Source organism: Caretta caretta, chromosome 12, assembly GCF_965140235.1.
Source record: "Caretta caretta isolate rCarCar2 chromosome 12, rCarCar1.hap1, whole genome shotgun sequence".
NCBI lineage: Eukaryota > Metazoa > Chordata > Testudines > Cheloniidae > Caretta > Caretta caretta.
In genome coordinates, this window is record NC_134217.1 from 23,895,370 (window position 1) to 23,918,755 (window position 23,386).

Sequence of the window (23,386 nt, forward strand, 5' to 3'; positions counted from 1 at the left end):
TTACCGAAATCCTTGTAAATCTGGCAGCAGTAATGGGCCAGATCCTCGCCAGTGTAACTTGGTGTAATTCTGCTGAAGTCAGTGGAACTATGTCCATTTAAACCAGCTTGGATCTGGCACAATATGTTTGTGCCTAGAATATAGCTCATTTTGATAACTTATCCTAGGCTTTTGGATCTAGATGTGCCAGATAAGAATTAGTTTTAAGATAAACTGCTCCAGGGAAAAGAGCGTTGAGCAGCTAACTCTGCAAGCATTAGATAAATGAAAATTAATTTGGGGTAGATCTTTGTGTCATCGTAAATTACTATAAATGGGAATAAATACTGAATAGGTAAGAGAAATGCAAGTGGTGAGAAATGTTGCTACTACATTTTTTTCAGAAGACGTAGTTAAGGTTAAAAAAATTTATCCCTCTCCTGGTAACTATGGAGTATTGCCTGATAGATTTTTAGTATCCAAAATAAATGCTGTAATCTGGCTAAAATCCTTCATAGTTGAATGACCCGGCTCCAGCAGACCCAGGGTGTTGGACTTATTTTGGTTCACAGTCAGGGCTTGTCAATATCACACCCTTCTCTGCTTGCTGGTTCTGTTCTTGTGAGCTGGCAAGTTACTGAAGTTTAAGAGCATTCTCTGCTTGAATACAAGGTTACTCTAAATCAGTATCCTACTGGCTCACAAATATGGAGTAGGCGGGCAGAACTGAGTAGAAAATGAGAAACTGCTTGAATCAAGTGTGCATTTGTTCAGCAAGCTGAAGTGAAGTTGGTAGGTCTAATTTTAGACAACATGCTCTTAAATATTTTATAAACCATCGACTTGAACGAACCAGTATTAAGACCATGGACAGTAGAGAGAACACTGTGACTTCATTCTGCTTTCAAAATGTGTTCCATGCACTTCTAAAAAAACCAACCAAATTAAACATAAGTAACTTCAGCTCCATAATGCTCTGGGTGGAGAAATCACTGCATCACACTCCAGTTAACCCCTCTGGCTGATTGAAGGAGTGGCCTTGCGACATGTTCTGCAGAGTAACCACATTGTCTTCCTTGGTGTAGGAAACTCATTGTGGTATAGGACCTTAGTGGGACAAGGGAATGCAAATAGGAAAACTTGGCATTCCAAAGGACTATTCCCATCCCTCCTTTGTTCATTAAAAAGCAAGCAAACAAAAACCCGATGAGTGCAATTTAAAAACCACTTCTAAAAATTAAGCTTTGTTTCTGTATAACTTTTTTTTTTTTAAGGGTATTTTTAAAGGGCTTCCAAACAGGTAGCTCAAAATTTGTAGTCAGACCTGTCTTGTTTGTGCAAACTGACATGTTGGAGGCTCTTAAAAGATTTGCCAATCTTTTTTTATTAAAAGGGCAAAACCACATTATAGTTAAATTCAGACTGAGGGTTTGAGAAACCTTTTAATTCTTGTTAAAGTGATTAAATGTTCCTGGTGTTGTTGTGCATAACTATTAAATATGGCCTTTTTTTCCAGACTGAAACATCTTCCTGCAATGAAGCAGTAACTTGCTTTCTTCAATACTATATGACTTTTGATCTGAAACTTTGATCTCCTCCATGATGGAAGATCAGTAATGTATAGATTGCACTGTAAATGTTGTAGTTATGCTGAATATATGTTTGAAATCATAAATGTATACATTTGTTTTGTGATATTTTACCATTTTAAACCGTATGAATTGTGGAATGTTGGAAAGATATATATATATATATATATATTTTTTTTTACTGCTGGCATGCATTATCAAAAGTAATAGTTCAGGCTCTACATTTAATTAATGTGAGGGCTATCGGTAGCAAGTACATGTGTGTATGAGAGTAGGACTTCTCCTTTACACCCCAATGTTTTACTTAAAACATAGGCTCAAAATGGTGAATTCTTGGCTGTTTTGAGGAACCCATTATAGTTTGGTTTGGGCTACCTTTAATTTAAACAAGACTAGATATTTTAATAAACTGTATATTACAAATGGTATTTCTGGTGTGTTAAATCATTGTGTGAAAGTTCTTAAAATATTATAAACAAGAATGTAAGTCAATGCTGAAGGAAGTGAAGTTAGGAAGTTAAAAAGGCATAATTTACATGCAAACAAGTCATTCTGTGTCTCTCTTATGTAGATATTCAGAATGCAGAATTTCTCTGTATTTCTAAAATGTTAATCTGCTTTTCAGACTTTTTCTGTCTTAGAATTTTGTATATTACCCATCACCATAGTATGGCTTTTCAATAAATTAACAAATGGTATGATGCATGTTAAAATAGCATTACAGTACCGGATTATCTTGAACACTACCTACATAAAAAATTTCATCATCAGTATCGGCATTATTCTACATTCATGTTTATATTTAACACAAACGTTATGTTGAAAAACCCCAAAGATTCTTCAAAATTTTCTTGCTTGCTCTGAGTACAAACCTGTGCTGTATTGTATGCTTAAAAGGAGGTTGAAATTTCATTAAAAAGTCCAAATAAGTCTGTAAAGTCCTATTACAATTACAGGGTTGTTTATGATGTGAACTATAAAATAATACTGAACCACATGACTGTCTGACCTCGTTGAATGGAACAAATTGTTAAAACCAGCTCATCATGATTTATTATGAGACTAAGAGAATGTTCTCCATTTGCAATTGTTAACAAAAAAAATCAAACAAGCTCAAGGTTGTAGATGATATTGTTGTATTGGGCTAGTTAAAAATAAAGTAAATTTTCAGCATTCACAGTCTTTTTAATAGGTCACTGGATTTAGAGCAAGGTGGCATGGTGTTGATTTTAGGTTTTGTAATTTAAATTTAGCAATTAAGAGGGAACTCTATAGAGAGAGGGGAAAAGTTAGTAACAAATGTGGATTTGGAATGCTGTCTGGATTACAAGAATGGGTAAATGAAGCAGCAGAATAAAAAAAAGATTAAAAAGCAACAGGAAACTCTTAATTATAGTAAACAGATATTTTTGGTAGACTACTAGTAGTACAATATTGTTATAAAAATCAGTGTCTCCAGATCTGCTTCTCTCAGAGGGAAATATGGCTCCTATAAAATCAGACACCCATTCTCAATCCTTTTCATTTAGAGTAAAGATTTACCTCTCACTTATTATTTAAAAAAATTAAACATGTATGAAGATGAAAAGTCATTGCTTCTGTCTTTTTTAATCCACTAGTGTGAAACACAACTTCTTGGATTAGTATAATTTGACAGGATTAGAGAAAATATTAATTTTTTCAATTTGTTTACCTATGCACTTGACAGCACTTTGTATAGTCATTTTCTCTGTATAGTCTGTTCCTAGTTTTGTTCATGTGGGTCTCTTCATATAGCAATAAAGGATAAAAATATTTTAAAAGATTGCCATCCTAGAAAATTGGTGGGAAGATTTAGGAGCAGTTGTGGTATTTGAAACTTTTTAAATGTCTTTAAAAGTAATGAGTTTTCAAATTAACAGTACTGCTTTAATTTCTTGAATCATTATATAGCCAACCCATTTCTGTAGAAGTACGTTTGTAAATTAAATAAGCTATTTTCAACAGTGCATTAATTGAAAATCCCTGCTCTGTCTTTGTTCCCTTGACCCCCAAACCAGCTTGTTTCTTGTCCTGACTCCAATCCTGTAACCTTTTGTGGGCACACATTTCTAATTAGTATATTGTAAAAATTTAACAGGAAATAAATGGTTCTGAATAAGGAGTAATGAGTATGCCCAATGATGAAAGGAGTTGCAAGATATGCAGTGAAGGGAGTCTTGATGCATTTCCTTGTACCTCTTTCCTTATGTTTGCAGAAACTCCCATTTAAAGAAGGCAAAGCAGCTGGTAGGGTGCTGTGAGCAGTGGGTCTAGGCAGACAGCTCCACTCTAAACAGCACTTTTCCAAAGTTGAGAGCACAGTGCAGGTGAGAATGTAAAAGGTGCAGTGGAGGCAGGGCAGAACAGCAATAAGAAGGGATGGAGTGAATCCCTTTTAGGTGGGGGGAGAGAGATCCTGGGCAACATCCTGGTGGAGCTTGCATTGAGGTTGTGACCCATTATTGAGATATTTGACTAGATGATGTTGTGATGAAATGACGTTATAGGACTGAATTTGGGATGTTACATGCCATACCCAAGAGGTGAAGACAAGTGAATTATGCAGCTGTCCTAGACTTATGCCAACAGAGCCTCTAGGCCCCACTCTCCATGTAATCAGGTTTTTTGTGTCTCTTCATCTAAATACTCCCCTCTTTAAAACAGATATATTTATTTAGAAATTATTTACAAGGATAGGTTTCAGAGTAACAACCGTGTTAGTCTGTATTCGCAAAAGAAAAGGAGTACTTTGTGGCACCTTAGAGACTAACCAATTTATTTGATCATAAGCTTTCGTGAGCTACAGCTCACTTCATCAGATGCATACTGTGGAAAGTGTAGAAGATCTTCTTATACACACAAAGCATGAAAAAATACCTCCTCCCACCCCACTCTCCTGCTGGTAATAGCTTATCTAAAGTGACCACTCTCCTTACAATGTGTATGATAATCAAGGTGGGCCATTTCCAGCACAAATCCAGGGTTTAACAAGAACGTTGGGGGGTGGGGGAGGGGTTAGGAAAAAACAAGGGGAAATAGGTTACCTTGCATAATGACTTAGCCACTCCCAGTCTCTATTCAAGCCTAAGTTAATTGTATCCAATTTGCAAATGAATTCCAATTCAACAGTTTCTCGCTGGAGTTTGGATTTGAAGTTTTTTTGTTGTATTATAGCAACTTTCATGTCTGTAATCGTGTGACCAGAGAGATTGAAGTGTTCTCCGACTGGTTTATGAATGTTATAATTCTTGACATCTGATTTGTGTCCATTTATTCTTTTACGTAGAGACTGTCCAGTATGACCAATGTACCTGGCAGAGGGGCATTGCTGGCACATGATGGCATATATCACATTGGTGGATGTGCAGGTGAACGAGCCTCTGATAGTGTGGCTGATGTTATTAGGCCCTGTGATAGTGTCCCCTGAATAGATATGTGGGCACAGATGGCAACGGGCTTTGTTGCAAGGAAAGGTTCCTGGGTTAGTGGTTCTGTTGTGTGGTATGTGGTTGCTGGTGAGTATTTGCTTCAGGTTGGGGGGCTGTCTGTAGGCAAGGACTCGCCTGTTTCCCAAGATTTGTGAGAGTGTTGGGTCATCCTTCAGGAATAGGTTGTAGATCCTTAATAATGCGTTGGAGGGGTTTTAGTTGGGGGCTGAAGGTGACGGCTAGTGGCGTTTTGTTATTTTCTTTCTTAGGCCTGTTCTGTAGTAGGTGACTTCTGGGAACTCTTCTGGCTCTAGCAATCTGTTTCTTCACTTCCGCAGGTGGGTATTGTAATTGTAAGAATGCTTGATAAGAGATCTTGTAGGTATTTGTCTCTGTCTGAGGGGTTGGAGCAAATGCGGTTGTATCGCAGAGCTTGGCTGTAGACGATGGATCGTGTGGTGTGGTCAGGGTGAAAGCTGGAGGCATGTAGGTAGGAATAGCGGTTAGTAGGTTTCCGGTATAGGGCAGTGTTTGTGTGACCATCGTTTATTAGCACTGTAGTGTCCAGGAAGTGGATCTCTTGTGTGGACTGGACCAGGCTGAGGTTGATGGTGGGATGGAAATTGTTGAAATCATGGTGGAATTCCTCAAGGGTTTCTTTTCCATGGGTCCAGATGATGAAGATGTCAAGTCGCACAAGTAGAGTAGGGGCGTTAGGGGACGAGAGCTGAGGAAGCGTTGTTCTAAGTCAGCCATAAAAATGTTGGCATACTGTGGGGCCATGCGGGTGCCCATAGCAGTGCCGCTGATCTGAAGGTGTACATTGTCCCCAAATGTAAAATAGTTATGGGTAAGGACAAAGTCACAAAGTTCAGCCACCAGGTTAGCCGTGACATTATCGGGGATAGTGTTCTTGACGGCTTGTAATCCATCTTTGCGTGCAATGTTGGTGCAGAGGGCTTCTACATCTATAGTGGCCAGGATGGTGTTATCAGGAAGATCACCGATGGATTGTAGTTTCCTCAGAAAGTCAGTGGTGTCTCGAAGGTAGCTGGGAGCGCTGGTGGCGTAGGGCCTGAGGAGGGAGTCTACATAGCCAGACAATCCTGCTGTCAGGGTGCCAATGCCTGAGATGATGGGGCGCCCAGGATTTCCAGGTTTATGGATCTTGGGTAGTAGATAGAATATCCCAGGTCGGGGTTCCGGGGGTGTGTCTGTGCGAATTTGATCTTGTGCTTTTTCAGGGAGTTTCTTGAGCAAATGCTGTAGTTTCTTCTGGTAACACTCAGTGGGATCAGAGGGTAATGGCTTGTAGAAAGTGGTGTTCGAGAGCTGCAGAGAAGCCTCTTGTTCATATTCCGACCTATTCATGATGACAACAGCACCTCCTTTGTCAGCCTTTTTGATTATGATGTCAGAGTTGTTTCTGAGGCTGTGGATGGCATTGTGTTCCGCACGGCTGAGTTATGGGGCAAGTGATGCTGCTTTTCCACAATTTCAGCCCGTGCATGTCGGCGGAAGCAGTCTATGTAGAAGTCCAGTCTGCCGTTTCGACCTTCAGGAGGAGTCCACCTAGAATCCTTCTTTTTGTAGTGTTGGTAGGGAGGTCTCTGTGGATTAGTATGTTGTTCAGAGGTATGTTGGAAATATTCCTTGAGTCGGAGACAGCGAAAATAGGATTCTAGGTCACCAGAGAACTGTATCATGTTCGTGGGGGTGGAGGGGCAGAAGGAGAGGCCCCGAGATAGGACAGCTGCTTCTGCTGGGCTGAGAGTATAGTTGGATAGGTTAACAATATTGCTGGGTGGGTTGAGGGAACCATTGCTGTGGCCCCTTGTGGCATGTAGTAGTTTAGAAAGTTTAGTGTCCTTTTTCTTTTGTAGAGAAGCAAAATGTGTGTTGAAAATGGCTTGTCTAGTTTTAGTAAAGTCCAGCCATGAGGAAGTTTGTGTGGAAGGTTGGTTTTTTATGAGAGTATCCATTTTTGAGAGCTCATTCTTAATCTTTCCCTGTTTGCTGTAGAGGATGTTGATCAGGTGATTCTACAGTTTCTTTGAGAGTGTGTGGCACAAGCTGTCAGCATAGTCTGTGTGGTATGTAGACTGTAATGGACTTTTTACCTTCAGTCCTTTTGGTACGATGTCCATCTGTTTGCATTTGGACAGGAAGCTGATGTCTGTCTGTATCTGTACAAGTTTTTTCATGCAGTTGATAGATTTCCACTCCATATGGCTAAATGCAGTGCCTTGCATAATGACAGGTTTCAGAGTAACAGCTGCCTTAGTCTGTATTCGCAAAAAGAAAAGGAGTACTTGTGGCACCTTGAAGACTAATGCATCCGATGAAGTGAGCTGTAGCTCACCAAAGCTTATGCTCAAATAAATTGGTTAGTCTCTAAGGTGCCACAAGTCCTCCTTTTCTCTTTACAAGGATAGCACCTTTTAGTGCTTGCAGCTGTAAAGCCTGATGCTCTTGAATGTGTGAGCGGCTCAAGCCCAGGGCTCCAGGCAGCAAGCACCCGGGTGCCTATGTGGGTCTTAGGGCCCTAAAAGCTAGAGCCGAGCTGGTGAGCTCCTGGCCGTGCAGAGGGCCCCTTTAGAGCTTGGGTTGCCCCGTTCTCCTCCGCTGCCTCTCCTGGGCCGCCAGCCCGTGTCCCGCTGCCCTGACGCCGTCAGGCGCAGGTCACAGCTGGACGGGGGGCGCCCGGGTAGTCTGCGGCGCCGCTGTTGGCTGCGTGGGAGAGTCGAAGCCGGCCCGCTGCGGGCTGTGGGCCCGCTGCCGCCCGGCGGGGCGGGGACCGACCGCCGGTGTCCTGGCAGCGGGTGAATTGCTCCCGTGTTGGGGCGGGGGGAAGCGCCGGGATCCCCCCGAGGCGTGGGCGCGCGGTACCCGCTGCCGGCTCTCGGCGGGGCAGCGCGACCGCTAGGGGCTCCTGTGAGCGGCGGTTACCTCAGAGCCGGGGAGATGGCCGGGGCGAGCGGCCGGGGGGACCCGCTGGCGTTGGAGGAGCCTCCGCTGCCCAGGCCCTCCCAGCCGGAGAGCCGCTTGGGCGACCAGGACAGGCTCGCGCAGGTGGGGGCGGGGAGCGGACGGCTTCCTGCCCGGGGAAGGCGGTGCCCTGGCTGAGAGACTGGGAGGGACGGGGGCCGGCCGCCTGCCCGGGGTGGGAGGGGGTCAGTGTCTGGGGGCGGGGTGGGTGGCAGCCCGGGTGTGTGTGTCAGTGCCTGGGGGGTGGGGTGGGTGAGAGCCTAGGGGGTGTGTCAGTGCCCCAGGGGCCGGGGGCCGGCCGCCTGCCCGGGGTGGGAGGGGGTCAGTGTCTGGGGGCGGGGTGGGTGGCAGCCCGGGTGTGTGTGTCAGTGCCTGGGGGGTGGGGTGGGTGAGAGCCTAGGGGGTGTGTCAGTGCCCCAGGGGCCGGGGGCCGGCCGCCTGCCCGGGGTGGGAGGGGTCAGTGTCTGGGGGCGGGGTGGGTGGCAGCCCGGGTGTGTGTGTCAGTGCCCCAGGGGACGGGGTGGGTGGTGTGTGTGTCAGTGCCCCAGGGTGGATGACAGCCAGGGCGGATGTGTCAGTGTCTGGGGCCGGGGTGGGTGACACCCAAGGGTGGGGTGTCTCAGTGTCTGAGGGCAGGATAGGTGGGTGGGGAAGTCTCAGTACCTGGGAGTGGGGGTCAGAGCAGGGTGTGTATGTCTCAGTGCCTGGGCGCAGGGTGGGTGAGAGCTGGGATGTGTGTGTCTCAGTGCCTAGAGGGTGGGGTGGGTGAGAGTGGGGGCGGGGGGTCTCAGTGCCTGAGGCAGGGATATGTGAGAACCAGGAGGAGAGGTGGGTCTCAGTGGGGGTGTGTGGGAATTCTTCTGTGTGTGGGTGGAGAGGGTGTCTCAGGGCGGAGTTGGGGGCAATCAATAGGAGCACTACTGGGATGAGCTGCAGACTGCCCTGTTCCTGTAGGGCCAATAAATGCCAGAGGCTGCTAATTGGGGACAGCTGGGACTAGATGTTTTCTTCCACCACCTCCCCCCCCCCATCTGTGGAAAGTGTCGCCAATCTAACTCTTCTATGCAACCAGCAGGCTGACCTCTCCCCCGTGCCCATGTGCTCCTTTAATTCGCACCACAGTGATGTATTTGTGTATTGCAAAACTTGGTTCATCCTCCTACCCATAACACCAGTGCCCTTTGCAAAAAAAATCTGTGACCTGATTGTGGTAATAGTTCAACTGCATATTTCATTATGGTTTCATTATAATTAATATGCTATGCTGAAAGTGGTGTTAGTAACATGCATACAATTGTCTGTGAAGCCTGGAGGGGAATTTGTCAACCTATCCAGGAAAAGAAAGAAAAGCAAGAACAAGGCAGGTGTAATGTACTAAATTCTTAAAATACACAATTTATATTTTTAAATGGTTAATGTATTCATTGCCCCTGAAAGCAGAGGACTGGAAGCATCCTTTGTTACTTTACATGTATAATGAACCACACTATAATAATCATGACAAATCAGACAAACTTATTTAGCCTTTCTGATTGTCAGTTCTAAAGAGCATACTGACATATTGATACTGAACAGCAGTCAATGCACTACCGTACATCTGTGGAAGAAGCCGCACAAAAAATGAACACCTGCTCAAGGAGGTTTGCAGTGGCACAGGATGAAGGCATAGTCTAGGACATTAAAGAGTTTGTGGATAATAAGCTAAGGAGTAAACAGATACAGTGGAGTCTTTCAAGCAACATGTCACCGTTCCTCCATGGATCAAGCCGAGGATGCTAGGTTCAAGACAAACTGTTGAGAAATAGAGTAGACTCACCCCAAATTGATGATTATTCTTCCATAAAATATACCAACCCAGTAACAAAAGTTAACACTGGTTAACAAGGAGTCCAAACAGCAGTCTCCTTAGGGATCCCAGACCTTGTTTCACCACCCTGACACTAGACCAGAGGTGGGCAAACTACAGTCCGCAGGCCACATCCAGCCTGCCAGCCGATTTAATCTGACCCTCAAGCTTCCGCTGAGGAGCAGGGTCTGGGGCTTGTCCTGCTCCCGCACTCCAGCTGGGGAGCGCGGTTGGGGGCCACTCTACAAGTGTGTGCCGCGGCTCCCGGAAGCAGCGGCATGTTCTCCGTCCAGCTTCTACGCATAGGGGCAGCCAGCGGGCGCTGCCCCCACCCCAAGCACCACCCATGCACCTCCCATTGGCCAGGAACTGTGGCCTGGCCGCGCCTCCCTGTAGGAACTGAAGGGAGGACCTGCAGCTGCTTCCGGGAGCTGCTTGAGGTAAGCGGCGCCCGGAGCCTGTACCCCTGAGCCCCTCTAATGCCCCAACCCCCTGCCCAACCTCTGATTCCCCTCCTGCCTTCCAAACCCCTTGATCCCAGCCCAGAGCACCTTCCTGCACCCCAAACCCCTCATCCCCAGCCCTATCCCAGAGCCTGCACTGCCAGCCAGAGCCCTCACTCCCTTCCCATGCCCCAACTCCCTGCCCTAGCCCTGATCCCCCTCCCACCCTCCGAATCCCTAGGTCCCAGCCTGGAGCACCCTCCTACAACCCAAACCCCTCATCCTCAGCCCCACACCAGCGCCCTCAACCCAACCCAATTTTGTGAGCATTCGTGGCCCACCATACAATTTCCATACCCAGATGTGGCCCTCGGGCCAAAAAGTTTGCGCACCCCTGCACTAGACTATATGATGAGTGGTTATTGAAGACCAATTTAATCAAACAAAGGGTTCTTTTAATCCCAAGAGATCAGACCACACAACCAGGTCAATATATAATTCAGATTTTACCCATTAATCACACTGTTGCCAGTCCTTTAGTATCTAATATCTAAAGGTTTATTTATAAGAGAGAAGAAAGAGGGGAGAGTTAAAATGGTTAAGGAAAACAAATATATATGCTCATTTCAAAGTTTTTATATCAGGTTTGAAGCAGTGATGTTACAGACTGCTGGCTTGTAAAGACTCTGGTAACTTCCAAAAGATTGGAAGGTCCTTAGTCCATTGGTTGGAATGTTCCTTTTAGTGTAAGTCCATAGTCCAAAGATCAGAGCAGGAAAGAGGCACAACTGAGATGCTTCCAGGGGTTTTTATACTTTCTCCCATGTGGAGGAACTTCTCTGTCTTAGTTTGTGGAAAATTACAGGCACAAGATGGAGTCCAGAGTCACATGCAGAGGCAGATTAAGGTTTCCTGGGGCCCTGGGCCAGAGCAAATGGGAGACCCCTCCCCACCCCTTCCACCTGTGGGCCTGTCCCTGTTCCACCCCCTCCACATGTGACCCCACCCATGGCTCCACTCCTATTCCACTCAGGGTCCCCCCATTCTGCTCTTCCACCACTGTGGCCCCCAAACCAGAGAAGCTCTCTGAGAGCTCCAGTTCCGGGGCTGCAGCAGGAGTCCTGGTGCTGGGACTTTCCCCACCCCCCGTCCCAGCTGCTGATGGGGTTAGGGGGCACTGGGGGGTTCCCCCACTGCTACCCCGGTGCTACTGCCTGGGAGCGGGATCAGGGCAATGGGGCTTTTCCCACCCGCTCGGGGCTCTGGGGCCCTTGAGCATGAGCTCTGTAGGCCCAGTGGCTAATCCGCCACTGGTCACATGCTCTTTCATGCTTTGATGACTCATAGGAGTGGCTGTTACCCATGTTCTGGCTAAAGTGTCCACAGGAAGGCTCACAGGATGTGGACAAGCTTCTTCTGTGGCTCATTCAGAGTTAACTGTTCCTTAATACGCCATCAACTTGAATAGTTCATTCACAATGTGTTGGCCAGACTGGATATAAATTACCTTGTGGGTGTTACCACAGGAGCAAACACATTTGAAATACAGTCAATATTCATACTTTTAGATGCAAAGATGATACATGCATACAAACAAGATAATCATATTTGATAGATTGTAAGTTTTCCATTGATACCTTATATGACATACATGACATACATACTTTGTATAAGATTTGTTGCAATTAATCAAATAATTAATACATTATATAAATGGTCATATTACAATCATACAGCGCACACAACAGTCTTCAAGAATCAAAATAGATTTTTTGAAACTTAAAGAAGAGCAAGATCATTGTCATGTACAAACAGGTGCTTAAAAAAAAAGTCTTGCTGTGATCTGCCAAATCAACTGCAATCTAATAACAGAGAAAGATGAGTGTGAATGCTTTCAAACAGCAGGAACTAAAATATTCTAAGCAGGTTATTACTTTCAGACTATCTCTTGAGGACTAACTTGTCAACAAGAAAGATTTATTATACAAGATAAAATGTACTCCATCTTTGTTCTGTTCATTTACAGATCCACTTAAAAATTTTGAGAGGGCACTGTGATACTGTGAGCTCCTGTCATTTCTGCTTTGAAGATACAAAAATTCTTTCATGCTCTTATGACAGAACAATTAAACTCTGGGTAGGTAATGAATCTAAACAATTCAACAGTCACACCATAATAATGTCTAAACGAAGCAAGCAACGTCATATAAGTATGGAGGTTGAGTGAGTCATAAATTAACCTTCTAAACAGCTTTTTATTCTGTTTGTAAAATAACTAAACTGTTTCACAGGTACAATTACAGTGGTAACACTCCTATTCCATACTTTGAACATATTCTTTGACATTTAGCAGTGTTCCATGTAAGCACCTGGAGATGAATGTTCTTACACACTAGTGAGGGAGAGCTCTACTACAATATTACATAATATGTCAACTCTTTCTGGAAAAAATCCCATTCCATTTTGACTTTTTTCAGTGGGAATGTCATCTTGTGCTGCTTTTATAGGGTTAATTAAGTTTTTTTTTCTCTAATTCTCATGTTTTTTCCTCATTAATTACCTGAACCTAGTCTCTGACTCAGCAAAGAACTTAAGTATGTATGTAGACCCTATTGACTTCAGTAGGACTTAGACATGCATTTAAAGTGCTTTGCTGAATAGCTGTGGACTTAAGCACATGCTTAAGAGTTTTGCTGGATCAGCGCTCTAGCTCTTTGAATTAAATACTTCACAACAAATGACTTGGTACACAATTTTTGGTTTCTTTTGATCCGGAGGTTCATTTTGCTCACCATCACAGTGTTTGATGTATACAGTCTTTCTTTGAGAATAGTGTAAGTCAAGGGTTATGCACTATAGGCACCAGATTTAGCTGTCAGCAAAGGCATAATGTTTTTTACATGTGCTGCCTTTTGTTTGCAATGAAGTCAAATCTGTCTGTTCTTTACTTTCTATCTGTTCCGATGCCCTTGGCCAGTTTTATGAAGTTACCTAGGGTTCCCACAAAATTACAACCAGGTTGGTTACAGCAACCAGGGTTACCCTCACTGAGACACACAGGAACCCTGGCTGATGTGATGTGAAGGTTATTTATTTCAGTCTGTTCTAAAAGATGGCCCAGATCCGTATTCTTAGATAAGTACTATACCTGACGTTCATAGGAGCAGTTGACAACTCAGCGGTACTGAATAGTTTGAAGGTACTTATGCCTGGCATATATGAACTGGTTTGTAACTTGATTCAAATATTCCCTGCTGAGGCTGGTATTAAGGAATGGTAATGCCTTAATATTGTGAATACAGGTGTAGAGGCTATGGTGCCATAAAGAGATCTTTAGTGCTGCACGTTTATCCAGATACCATGCTTAGCTTCCATTATGACATGTTAAGATATTTTCTAGTGAAAGTTTGGGAATAGATGAAGAACAAAGCTTTACTTGGGGTCAGCTCAAGCATCCACAGTGTTCAACACTTCCAGGGTATCCAAGAGACAGGATTCATTCCATCGTTAGCTCCTCCCGTGAAACAGCTGAAGAGCCGCTCCCTTTTTGATAGGTTTCAAGGCAGATAATCATTATTACAATGGTGATGTTTAAGGAAATATTTGTAGGAGGCAAGACAGTAAATAAATGTGTCCAGCCAAGTGGATCATTAAGATGTTCACAATTTAATGTTGATAATTCCATCACATTGTCAGAACTACATACTCACTCCTCATCCCATCACAGAATTGGAATTTGTAAAGTATAGATTCTTCTGTTTTTAGTGAAAACCTATGGCATCGTGGAATCTTCCTTAAGTAAACTAGATGGAGGGGACGCATGAAAGCCACTTCATTGAAAAGAGAATATAATGTATTGAATATTTTTTTCTTCAAGTGTGGAAGATTAGTACTGTCTGATGTGACTTGCTTATCTTGGGCATAGTTGTGTAAGAAAAATTTTATCCTGCACTTCCTGAGAAATTATTTTTTGTCAGGAGCTATCTAAGAGAATCTACCTGAATGTTGAGGGCTTCCTTATAAGGAACACATAAGAGAAACAATGGTTCATTTATCCTGATAACTTCCACTTCGTCAGGACAACTCTGATTTCCTCTTCTGTAGGAGTAGGTGGGCCAGTTAGGATTCATAAAAGACCAGGTTTGATAATAAAGAGCTAGGGAAACTGTCAATTCCACTTTGAAGTCTCTTTGTTTCTTTTGAAAGAGTAGGTATCAAATGTATATCTAAGAAAGTATTTGGAATTCCTCTTGTGAATAGAAAGTATTTCACTGGCAATGCACACATCTTTTGGAAAACACAAATTAATAAGGCACAGTACACATGGTCTAGATCAGTGGTTCTCAACCAGAGGCACATGTACCCCTGAAGGTATGCAGAGGACTTCCAGTGGGTACATCAATTCATCTAGATATTTGCCTAGTGTTACAACAGGCTACATAAAAAGCACTAGCGAAGTCACTTGAAGTGAGCTGTAGCTTACGAAAGCTTATGCTCAAATAAATTGGTTAGTCTCTAAGGTGCTACAAGTACTCCTTTTCTTTTTGCGAATACAGACTAACACGGCTGTTACTCTGAAACCTGTCACTACAAACTAACATTTCATACAGATAATGACTTGTTTATACGGCTCTAAATACTATACACTGAAATGTAAGTACAATATTTATATTCCAATTCATTTATTTTATTAATAGATAGTAAAAATGAGAAAGTAAGCAATTTCTCAGTAACAGTGTGCTGTGACACTTTTGTATTTTTATGTCTGATTTTGTAAGCAAGTAATTTTAAAGTGAGATGAAACTCGGGGTATGCAAGACAAATCAGACCCCTGAAAGGGGTACAGTGGTCTGGAAAGGTTGAGAGTCATTGGTCTAAATAAGACTAGGACAGTTTTGACTGCAAGGCTTTTCTTGACTCACAGAAAAATAAAACAAGATTGTAAGTTTGAGTTTTTTTGTTTGTTTCAGCCTTAGAAAAAGACATGATGGCTCTAATGTCTGCTATTGGAGCACTGAAAAATAAGAAAGAAAAATCAGACTTAAAATAAATTTACTTTCATACAAATTCTCTGTATCATTCACAGCTGTTAATTGAACAGAATAACTTCCAGTTGAAGTATCCTGTCAGGGGCAGCTGCTGCCAAGATTCAGACTGTGCACATTTCAAAAAGTGGGAGTGAGGGGGAGGTTCAAATGTAGCAAAGCTTAACTGAACAGCACAGCAGCCTTTGAAGGGGCATGTGCAAGTAAGGCAACTTACAGTGCCACACGCAGATCCTGATCCTGAAAACTCTTATTCAGATTCAAAAAATCCCCTTGAAATTAGTGGCACTACTTATATAAAATAAAAGCTTGATCATATGAATAAAGGAATAAAAATATGTTGACCTAGAGTTACCACTGAATGTCAAACTTTCTTTATTGTATTTGAAATGTGTTTAGGTAGCACTTCCCATTGTGTAAAGCTCAATTATTATTATTTTTATTACCCTAGCACCTAGGAGCTCTGATTGTGGACTAGGACCCCATTGTGCTGACCCCATTTTGTACAAACACAGAACCAAAAGATAGACCCTGCCCCAAAAAGCTTACAATCTGAATATAAGACAAGACACAAGGGGCAGGGGCAAGGAGGGGAGTAAAAGGAAAGGAGACAGTTTTGGTCAGCATGATAGGCTGTGGTCGCAGTACACTAGTAGTCTAACCTTTGTCGTCTTTGAAGGTTTTGACAGAGGGGATGATGAGGTAAGCTTTACAGATATTTACAGGGAGTGCCTTCAGGCATGAAAGGCAGAAATGTGAGAAAACACAAAGGTATTTGAAAATGTATCAAGTGGGCAATGGAGGTTGATGTCATGGGGTGACTGAAGGCAGGAATTGACATCTCGCTTGTGAGAGATATGTAAGGTGGGGATAGGACATGAAGGGCCTTGAAAGTGAAACAAGTAGCTATGTTTGATGCAATATAGCTAGAAAGATGATTGCAGCAGAATTCTGAATGGATATGAGCAGGGCCAGATTGCATTTGTCAAGGACAGAGAAAAAAATGTTGCAATAAGAGAGAATGAGATGGTCTGAGAGCCTGGATAAATGTTTTAGCTGTGTGGATGGATAGGAGAAGCTGTATTTCAGAGAAGTTATGCAAAAAGAATATGTAGCTTGGATGTGAGGGCTAGAGAGGACCTGGTGAAATTGGAGGAGAGGAGCTCCAGACCGTGACTGTAACAGTGTATTTAATGAGGTTAGAGATTAAATGGAGATAGCGTGGTAGTTGGAGAGGCAAGTGGGATCAAAGATGGTTTCTTTAAGATAGGAGAGACTAAAGCATGCTTGCATAGTAAGGAGAAAGAGTCAGAGGAGAGTGAGAGGTTATGGAGAAGAGAAGGGAGGGGTTAGAGTGTGCACAAGGGAGAGCAGGGGATGGGATGGCATCACAGGGGCAATGGAGGGATTAGAGGAGGAGAGCAGATGAGAAATGTCTGTGAGGGAGAGAAGGAGAAAATTGTATGAGGGGTTAAGAAGGTGAGCCAAGCAGAGAAGGAAAGTCAAGTTGTGTTTTGTCAATTTCCTCTGGGAAGAAATTTATGATTCATGGCTCTCATTGTGCTAGGCCCTGAACAAAATGTGTTCCCTGACTCAGAGAGCTTACAGTCAAAATATAAGACAAGAGACTACAGGTGGATACAAACAGACAGTGGAGTAAAAGGACATACTGAGACAATATTGGTCAGCATGACAGGCGGTGGTCTCAGGACACTAGTATTGATGACTGATTTGTAGAACAGGTAAAAGGTCATTTTTTTCATGGATAAAGGTAATAATCATTCTATTTCTCAGATCAGATGTTACAACTGAGACCAAGTTCACTGATTTCAGATCTTTTATATGTTGCATTTTATCTTTTCAAAATCATTAATCAAGCTCCTTTGGATTTATTTAAGGATGTTGAAAAAGGTGTTCCTGTTCAAGTCTTTGAAGAAGAACACACAGCTCCCATTTCTGAGTGCAGCTTGACTCCTGATAACAAAAGGTGACATTTTATTTGTAGTTCATATGTAAGTATAAATAGAGAGGAGAAAGTGGTCTATTTGACTGCTAGATGTTACATTTTTACAGCAAATGAAAAAAACCAGAATGAAACTCAGAACAAATAAACTGAGTATTGCTCTGATGCTTCTAGATATATAGATTTGTTAGAGAGGAAATTGAATTAATCTTTTCTAAATACACAGAGATAGCTGTGTTGAAGGTGATTAAAAATGTGCAGATAGAAAAACTGTTATGCCAGTTAGCTTATCTTTGACCATTTAATATTACTTTTATAATGCAGTAAAATGAATGATTGTTTTGGTGTAAACAGATGTGTTTGAAATTAGACACTAAATTATTGGAACAGTATTCTGTTGTTATATTTAGAGCAGGGGTTCCCAAACTTGGTTCACGGCTTGTTCAGGGTAAGCCCCTGGCAGGCCACGAGATGCTTTGTTTACCTGAGCATCCACAGGTGCGGCCGCTCACAGCTCCCAGTGGCCGCTGTTCACCATTCCCAGCCAATGGCAGTTGCGGGAAGCGGACACCACTTTTTACTCTCCCAGAATAAGAATAATGAGCTGATGGTGTCTTCAGAGAATGGAACATTACTTACTTTGTGATTCTGCTTTTCTGAAGAAGGATTCTTCACCCATCCACACGAGGCAGAGAAGGTTATTGTATTTACTATGTAGTGCAAGATTTTGTGGAGCTCTTGCTTCCCACTCTTTAAAGTAACTATCTGAAATGTTTTGGGGCCTGTGAAGTGGGAGCAGGCTCAATTGGGGGGAATCCTAGAGCCAGCCTACAGTCATAAATGTTAAGAGCTTGGAGAATTTCCTGAATGACTTGTGCTGGTTGCACAAGACCCAAGAGCGAGGACCCTGCAAGGTGTTATCTTCAGAGAAGCATAATAATAAAGGTAAGTAATTTTTGTTTGCAGTAATATTAACAAAGTGCAACTTTCCTCACTATTCCCACTGCTAAACCCTTTGTCTTCGTAATTTATTATCTTAAATGCCTTAAACTTCTCTTCTCAGGACTTTGTTGCCTCTCCCTATTCAAGTCTACACAAAGTGGATGAACTCATTTTGCTCTCCTACTGTTCCAGTTGTATCATCCCCTCTTTGAGTCTCTTCATTGACTTCCTTCTTTTAGTATAGTGAATTCAAACGTCTTTTCCTTAACTTAAAGGTCCAACCTAAACTAGCCCCTGCTGTTATGTCTTCTCATTCTCTCTTGTTCTTTATCTTCTTTATCCTCTCCATCTTTCTTTTCCTTCCTCTTCTTTGCACCTTCATTCATGCTAATCCTACACTTGGAACAGTCTCATGTCTGCAAAGCTCCTTCTCTACTTTCAGATCCTTAAAACTCATTTCTTCCAGGAATTCTTCTGATCTTATTCTCACCAGCAACTTGTCCAACACTCCTTAAAACTTTCTATTTTAGAACCCAATGCAATGCACATTAAGGAATGGGAATCTTTCATTTGGCTTCAGTGAGTGTTAGAACAAGCTCTTCAGGACACAGAACTTGTCTAGATTAGACTGAAAGCTCTATGTACTTAGAGATATGTAAATGTATACCACTGTATAAATGAATAATAATTCGTGAACTAGCCTAGGATCATGGGTTTCTTCTGATATTGGAATTAATATATTCAAAAAGTTCTGTCTTGTCTGTATTGTTTATCAGCATTCTACATCTCTGCAGTCAACTGTCATAATTTTGTCAGGCGATGCATCTTATCTAATGTCCTGCCATGGACATTAATCACTACAGCAGCTGTGGCATACACAAACAGTTGAATGTGTAGGTCAAGCAATGTCTCGAAGGGTATTATTCCTGGTATTGCTATCAGTGGAGCATAGTCTAGATCAGGGGTAGGCAACCTATGGCACATGTGCCGAAGGCAGCACACAAGCTGATTTGCAGTGGCACTCACATTGCCCGGTCCTGGCCACCAGTCCCAGGGGCTCTGCTTCTGGCCTGGGGTACCGGCCACTGGCCCACTGCCAGCTGGGGTTCTGTCCGCTGGCCCCGCTCAGCCCGCTGCCGGCCACAGGTCCTGGCCACCGATCCGGGGGGCTCTGCTGCCCTCCTGGGGTCCTGGCTGTCGGCCCGAGGCTCTGCAGCCGCCCCGAGCTCTGGCCCACTGGCCCCAGCCTGGGGCAGTGAGGGGTGCAGACGGGGCAAGAGGGGGTACAGCTCAGCACCCCCACCTTCAAAATTGTTCCAGTGCCACTGTACTGGGATATTTTTAAGTCCTGATTTGCTGCTTACATCACTATGACGCCACAAGGAAGAGCGCACTGCGTTTGACGTTGAGATTAGAAGGTACATGCAAGAACTGGAATCAGAATTTTCTGACAGATTTCAAGATTTCCAGCGATTTGGTCCAATGCTTTCTTTTCTAATTAAACCTGAAAAGTTCAACGAAAGCGACTTGGATTTGTCTGTATTTCAGTGGATGGGTGTTGAAGATTTCAAAATGCAGCTCATTCAGTTAAAAAGCTCAGAATTGTGGGCGTCAAAGTTTGGAGATCTGCGGAGTGCACTTGAAGCTACCGAGAGAGATCATAGGGCTTCTATTCTGACCTGCTGGATGTCCCTGCCAGTGAAATTTAAATGTTTGAAGAAAATTGCATTTGCAATGCTTTCAGCATATGTATCCACATACCTGTGTGAACAGGTGTTTTCACACATGAAATCTGTCCTCTGTCCCTCTCGGAGCTGGTTAACACCTGATCACTGAGAAGCCTGTGTGCAGCTTAAAGTATTCAAATACGTGCCAGACATTGGAAAACTCAGCAAGGAAAAGCAAGGGCAAGGACCACACTAAACTGATAAGATCTGCATTTTAATTTAATTTTAAATGAAGCTTCTTAAACATTTTAAAAACCTTATTTACTTTACATACAACAATAGTTTAGTTATATATTATAGACTGATAGAAAGGTACCTTTTAAAAATATTAAAATGTATTATTGGCACGTGAAACTTTAAATTAAAGTGAATAAATGAAGATTTGGCACACCACTTCTGAAAGGTTGCCGACCCCTGGTCTAGATCAATTCCAATCAAGTTGGAGGATTGGCAAAAAAAACTTTTAAGTAGTGACAAAACTTTGGTCACCGCACTTTAAATATGCTAACAGTGCCTTTTGCTGTTGCCTGAGTTTTTGAAGATTGCTAAACAAACAAGCAGAGTTTCATAGTTTGTTGACCTTTATATCTGTTTCCAGTCAAAAATAGCATTGATATATAAACTAGATATGGACTTTATGTGTTAGGTTATGTCTACTGAAGAGCAGAAAATAAATTGTAGATTGTCAGAAGACTAATGTATGAAATTCCTTGCCATCTAGGTTCCTTTTATTCTTTTATTATATTTAAAATCCATTTTCATGTTGAACTTATATAAAATGATATTCAGTGACATTGTAATAAATTGGTCAAAAACTGAACAAGTGAAAAGCCATTATGGTAATAAAGAATAACTATCATGTTCTTTAACATTCAGAATAAATGTATTTAAAATATGTGGGAATGTTTTAAGAAAAGTGTAGAAGAAAAAAATTAATGTGAGCTCCCATTTACCAGAAACCTGTCAGTTTCTAGTAAACTTTATTAAATGGCTTTGTTGTGTAATGTGGCTTTGTATTTGTGCATAGCAAGGTCAGTGGTGTTACGCAGCAATATCAACTCCTGAAAATGCAAATAACTAGCAACGAAGACACTTCACATTCATAACAACAAGCCCACCATAATTGCTTTATATTCATTCTAAAGTTAGTGATAATTAAATAACTTTTAATGGGACGAAATGAAAATGAGTAGGCTGTCTGTACTCAAAATTACATAGAAGGCATTCTTTTGTTAATTTCTAGTGCGAAAAATTCCAACTTTCATTTCAAAATTTCCAACTAACTCCTTTTTTTGGCAATAGTTTTTGCAAAAATATAAAAACAAAATATATTTGTCTTAAATTATTGGGAAGTAGAGAGAACAAATAATTTAACAAAATACTAAAAGTGGTGTTTGTTTTTCTCCCCACAAAGACAACTTTTTATTGTTTTTACACTAACAGCATTTCAAGTCAGTTCTTTTAATGGAAACATTGATTGTTGTTTTTGTTAATGTGCTTAATTTTTAGAGTGATAACATCATCATATGATAAAACAGTAAAGGCTTGGGATATGGAAACAGGAAAAATGCTTGTATGTATTGATTTTTTCAATGAGTTTAGCTTTTAGCAGAAATTGGTAGTATTATCACATTCATAAAGATTTTTAAGTTGGAGGTACAGTAAAAAATGCAATCCTCACATTACTGACCAATGTGGTCTAGTTGGAGTCTGTAGGCTCAGCTGTGAGAGCGATTAACTGTGTGACCTAGGGCAAGTGAATTTCTTGATGTGCCTCAGTTACCTCATCTGTAAAATAATACAAGAATGATTACCTCCCCAGAAGGCTACCTTGAGGTTTAATTCATTTAATATTTGTGGCCAATTTTATGACCTCAGCTGGCCGGTGCTATCAAATTTTAAATTTATTGCTAATGCAAAATATTACGTGGGTTTAAAAAATTGAAATACTGTAAACACACATGTATCAGAGTTCATTAAAATATCAAACAGTAGCAAAAACTATTCCTTCTGAGCCTATTTACGGATTACAGAAGAACGGATAAGAAACTATGTCATAACTAATCCCCAAAAGCATGACTTTCCATTTATTTTCTTTGTCAGTGGACTGTCGACCAAGAAGGTCTTGTAACTTCATGTAATATTTCGTGTGATGGTAAATATGTGGTATCTGGCTTAGACATGGAAAATGCTATATGTGTTACTGATGCACTAAATGCCACAACGGTGGCATATGTTCAAGGTAAGACTTTAAAACTTCACATTGTTTTCTTCCATTCTTGAATCTTGCATCTGATGAGATAATTTTTGATTGCATAAAGAAAGTCATAAAAACTAGACTAATATTAAATTCAAGATCTGTTGGATTCAAACAATCTTTTGTGAGGTTGGGAAACAAACTAATGGGTAAGGAAGGAGAAACAGAATTTAAGAAGACATATCACAAACATGCCATCCACATGGCAGTGAATATGGAACATCAGGATTTTATTTCTATAGGATGTTTTTGTCCAGTTACACTTTGTTCAGCTTTGTCAATGTGTATTAAAATGAGCGTGTGCAAGAATCTTAACCATATGTGTTGGTTAGCATTCTGCAACTCACTCTTCCTTTTCTCCCATCTCTTTCCTCTCCTTCTGAAGTGTTTGTTTTCTGTAATAGACTCCTCAGAGGATTTTTAATTCTAGATTTTTCAGGATCAGTAAATTGGTGTTGTCTGGTGTGAGTTCTGCATTTGAGGTGCACTGATGATGGAATGTATCCCAGTTCTCTAGGTCTGGTTAAGCTTCCTGAATTACTTAAGGCCCATGTAATCCCATGGGTCTGCACAAGCCCTATGCGCTCTTTAAGTGGTGTAGAAGGGCTTGGGTGGGCTCTGTGCATTCTGGTAAGTTGTATCCCAGGTCCGGTGACATGAGTTAATATTTCCTTCTGTTTTCTTCCCAAAACCTTTGTGATAGTTACTATGCTATCATAAAAGCACCAGGAACTGGAGGAAGATGGGATAAGAGATAGATCAATGATAACATGGTGCATGAGTCCACTTGTGGACTCATAGATAAACATATAAGACTGAATTCTAGTGGTTGCTTTGCAGTAACCAAGAAGGCTTGTGTGTTTTCTCTCCGTATGTACATAAACATATTGTCTTGTCAAGTTAAACTAACTACAGTTATTTTGTTACAAATATCACTTTAGATTGATACATTTCAGAGGAACAGCCATGTTAGTCTGTATTCGCAAAAAGAAAAGGAGTACTTGTGGCACCTTAGAGACTAACCAATTTATTTGAGCATGAGCTTTCGTGAGCTACAGCTCACTTCATCAGATGTTTACCGTGGAAACTGCAGCAGACTTTATATACACACAGAGAATATGAAACAATACCTCCTCCCAGCAGGACAGTGGGGTGGGA

The 23,386-nt window shown here is 42.0% G+C and overlaps 2 protein-coding genes across 2 annotated transcripts in view; both read left to right on the forward strand.

Annotated features, from left to right (window-relative positions):
* The window catches only part of GPATCH1 (G-patch domain containing 1), a 29,756-nt gene extending 27,015 nt beyond the window's left edge, over positions 1-2,741 (forward strand). The window contains exon 20 of the mRNA XM_048870768.2: positions 1,496-2,741. Within this exon, the coding sequence (XP_048726725.1) occupies positions 1,496-1,526 (31 nt within the window). The 3' untranslated portion in view covers positions 1,527-2,741. The remainder of the gene's footprint in view (positions 1-1,495) is intronic.
* A 5,226-nt stretch (positions 2,742-7,967) lies between these two features.
* WDR88 (WD repeat domain 88) overlaps positions 7,968-23,386 on the forward strand; it is a 31,723-nt gene continuing 16,304 nt past the window's right edge. The window contains exons 1-5 of the mRNA XM_048870783.2: positions 7,968-8,089; positions 12,321-12,431; positions 17,238-17,326; positions 21,481-21,544; positions 22,075-22,213. Coding sequence (XP_048726740.1) covers positions 7,982-8,089; positions 12,321-12,431; positions 17,238-17,326; positions 21,481-21,544; positions 22,075-22,213 — 511 coding nt within the window. The 5' untranslated portion in view covers positions 7,968-7,981. The remainder of the gene's footprint in view (positions 8,090-12,320; positions 12,432-17,237; positions 17,327-21,480; positions 21,545-22,074; positions 22,214-23,386) is intronic.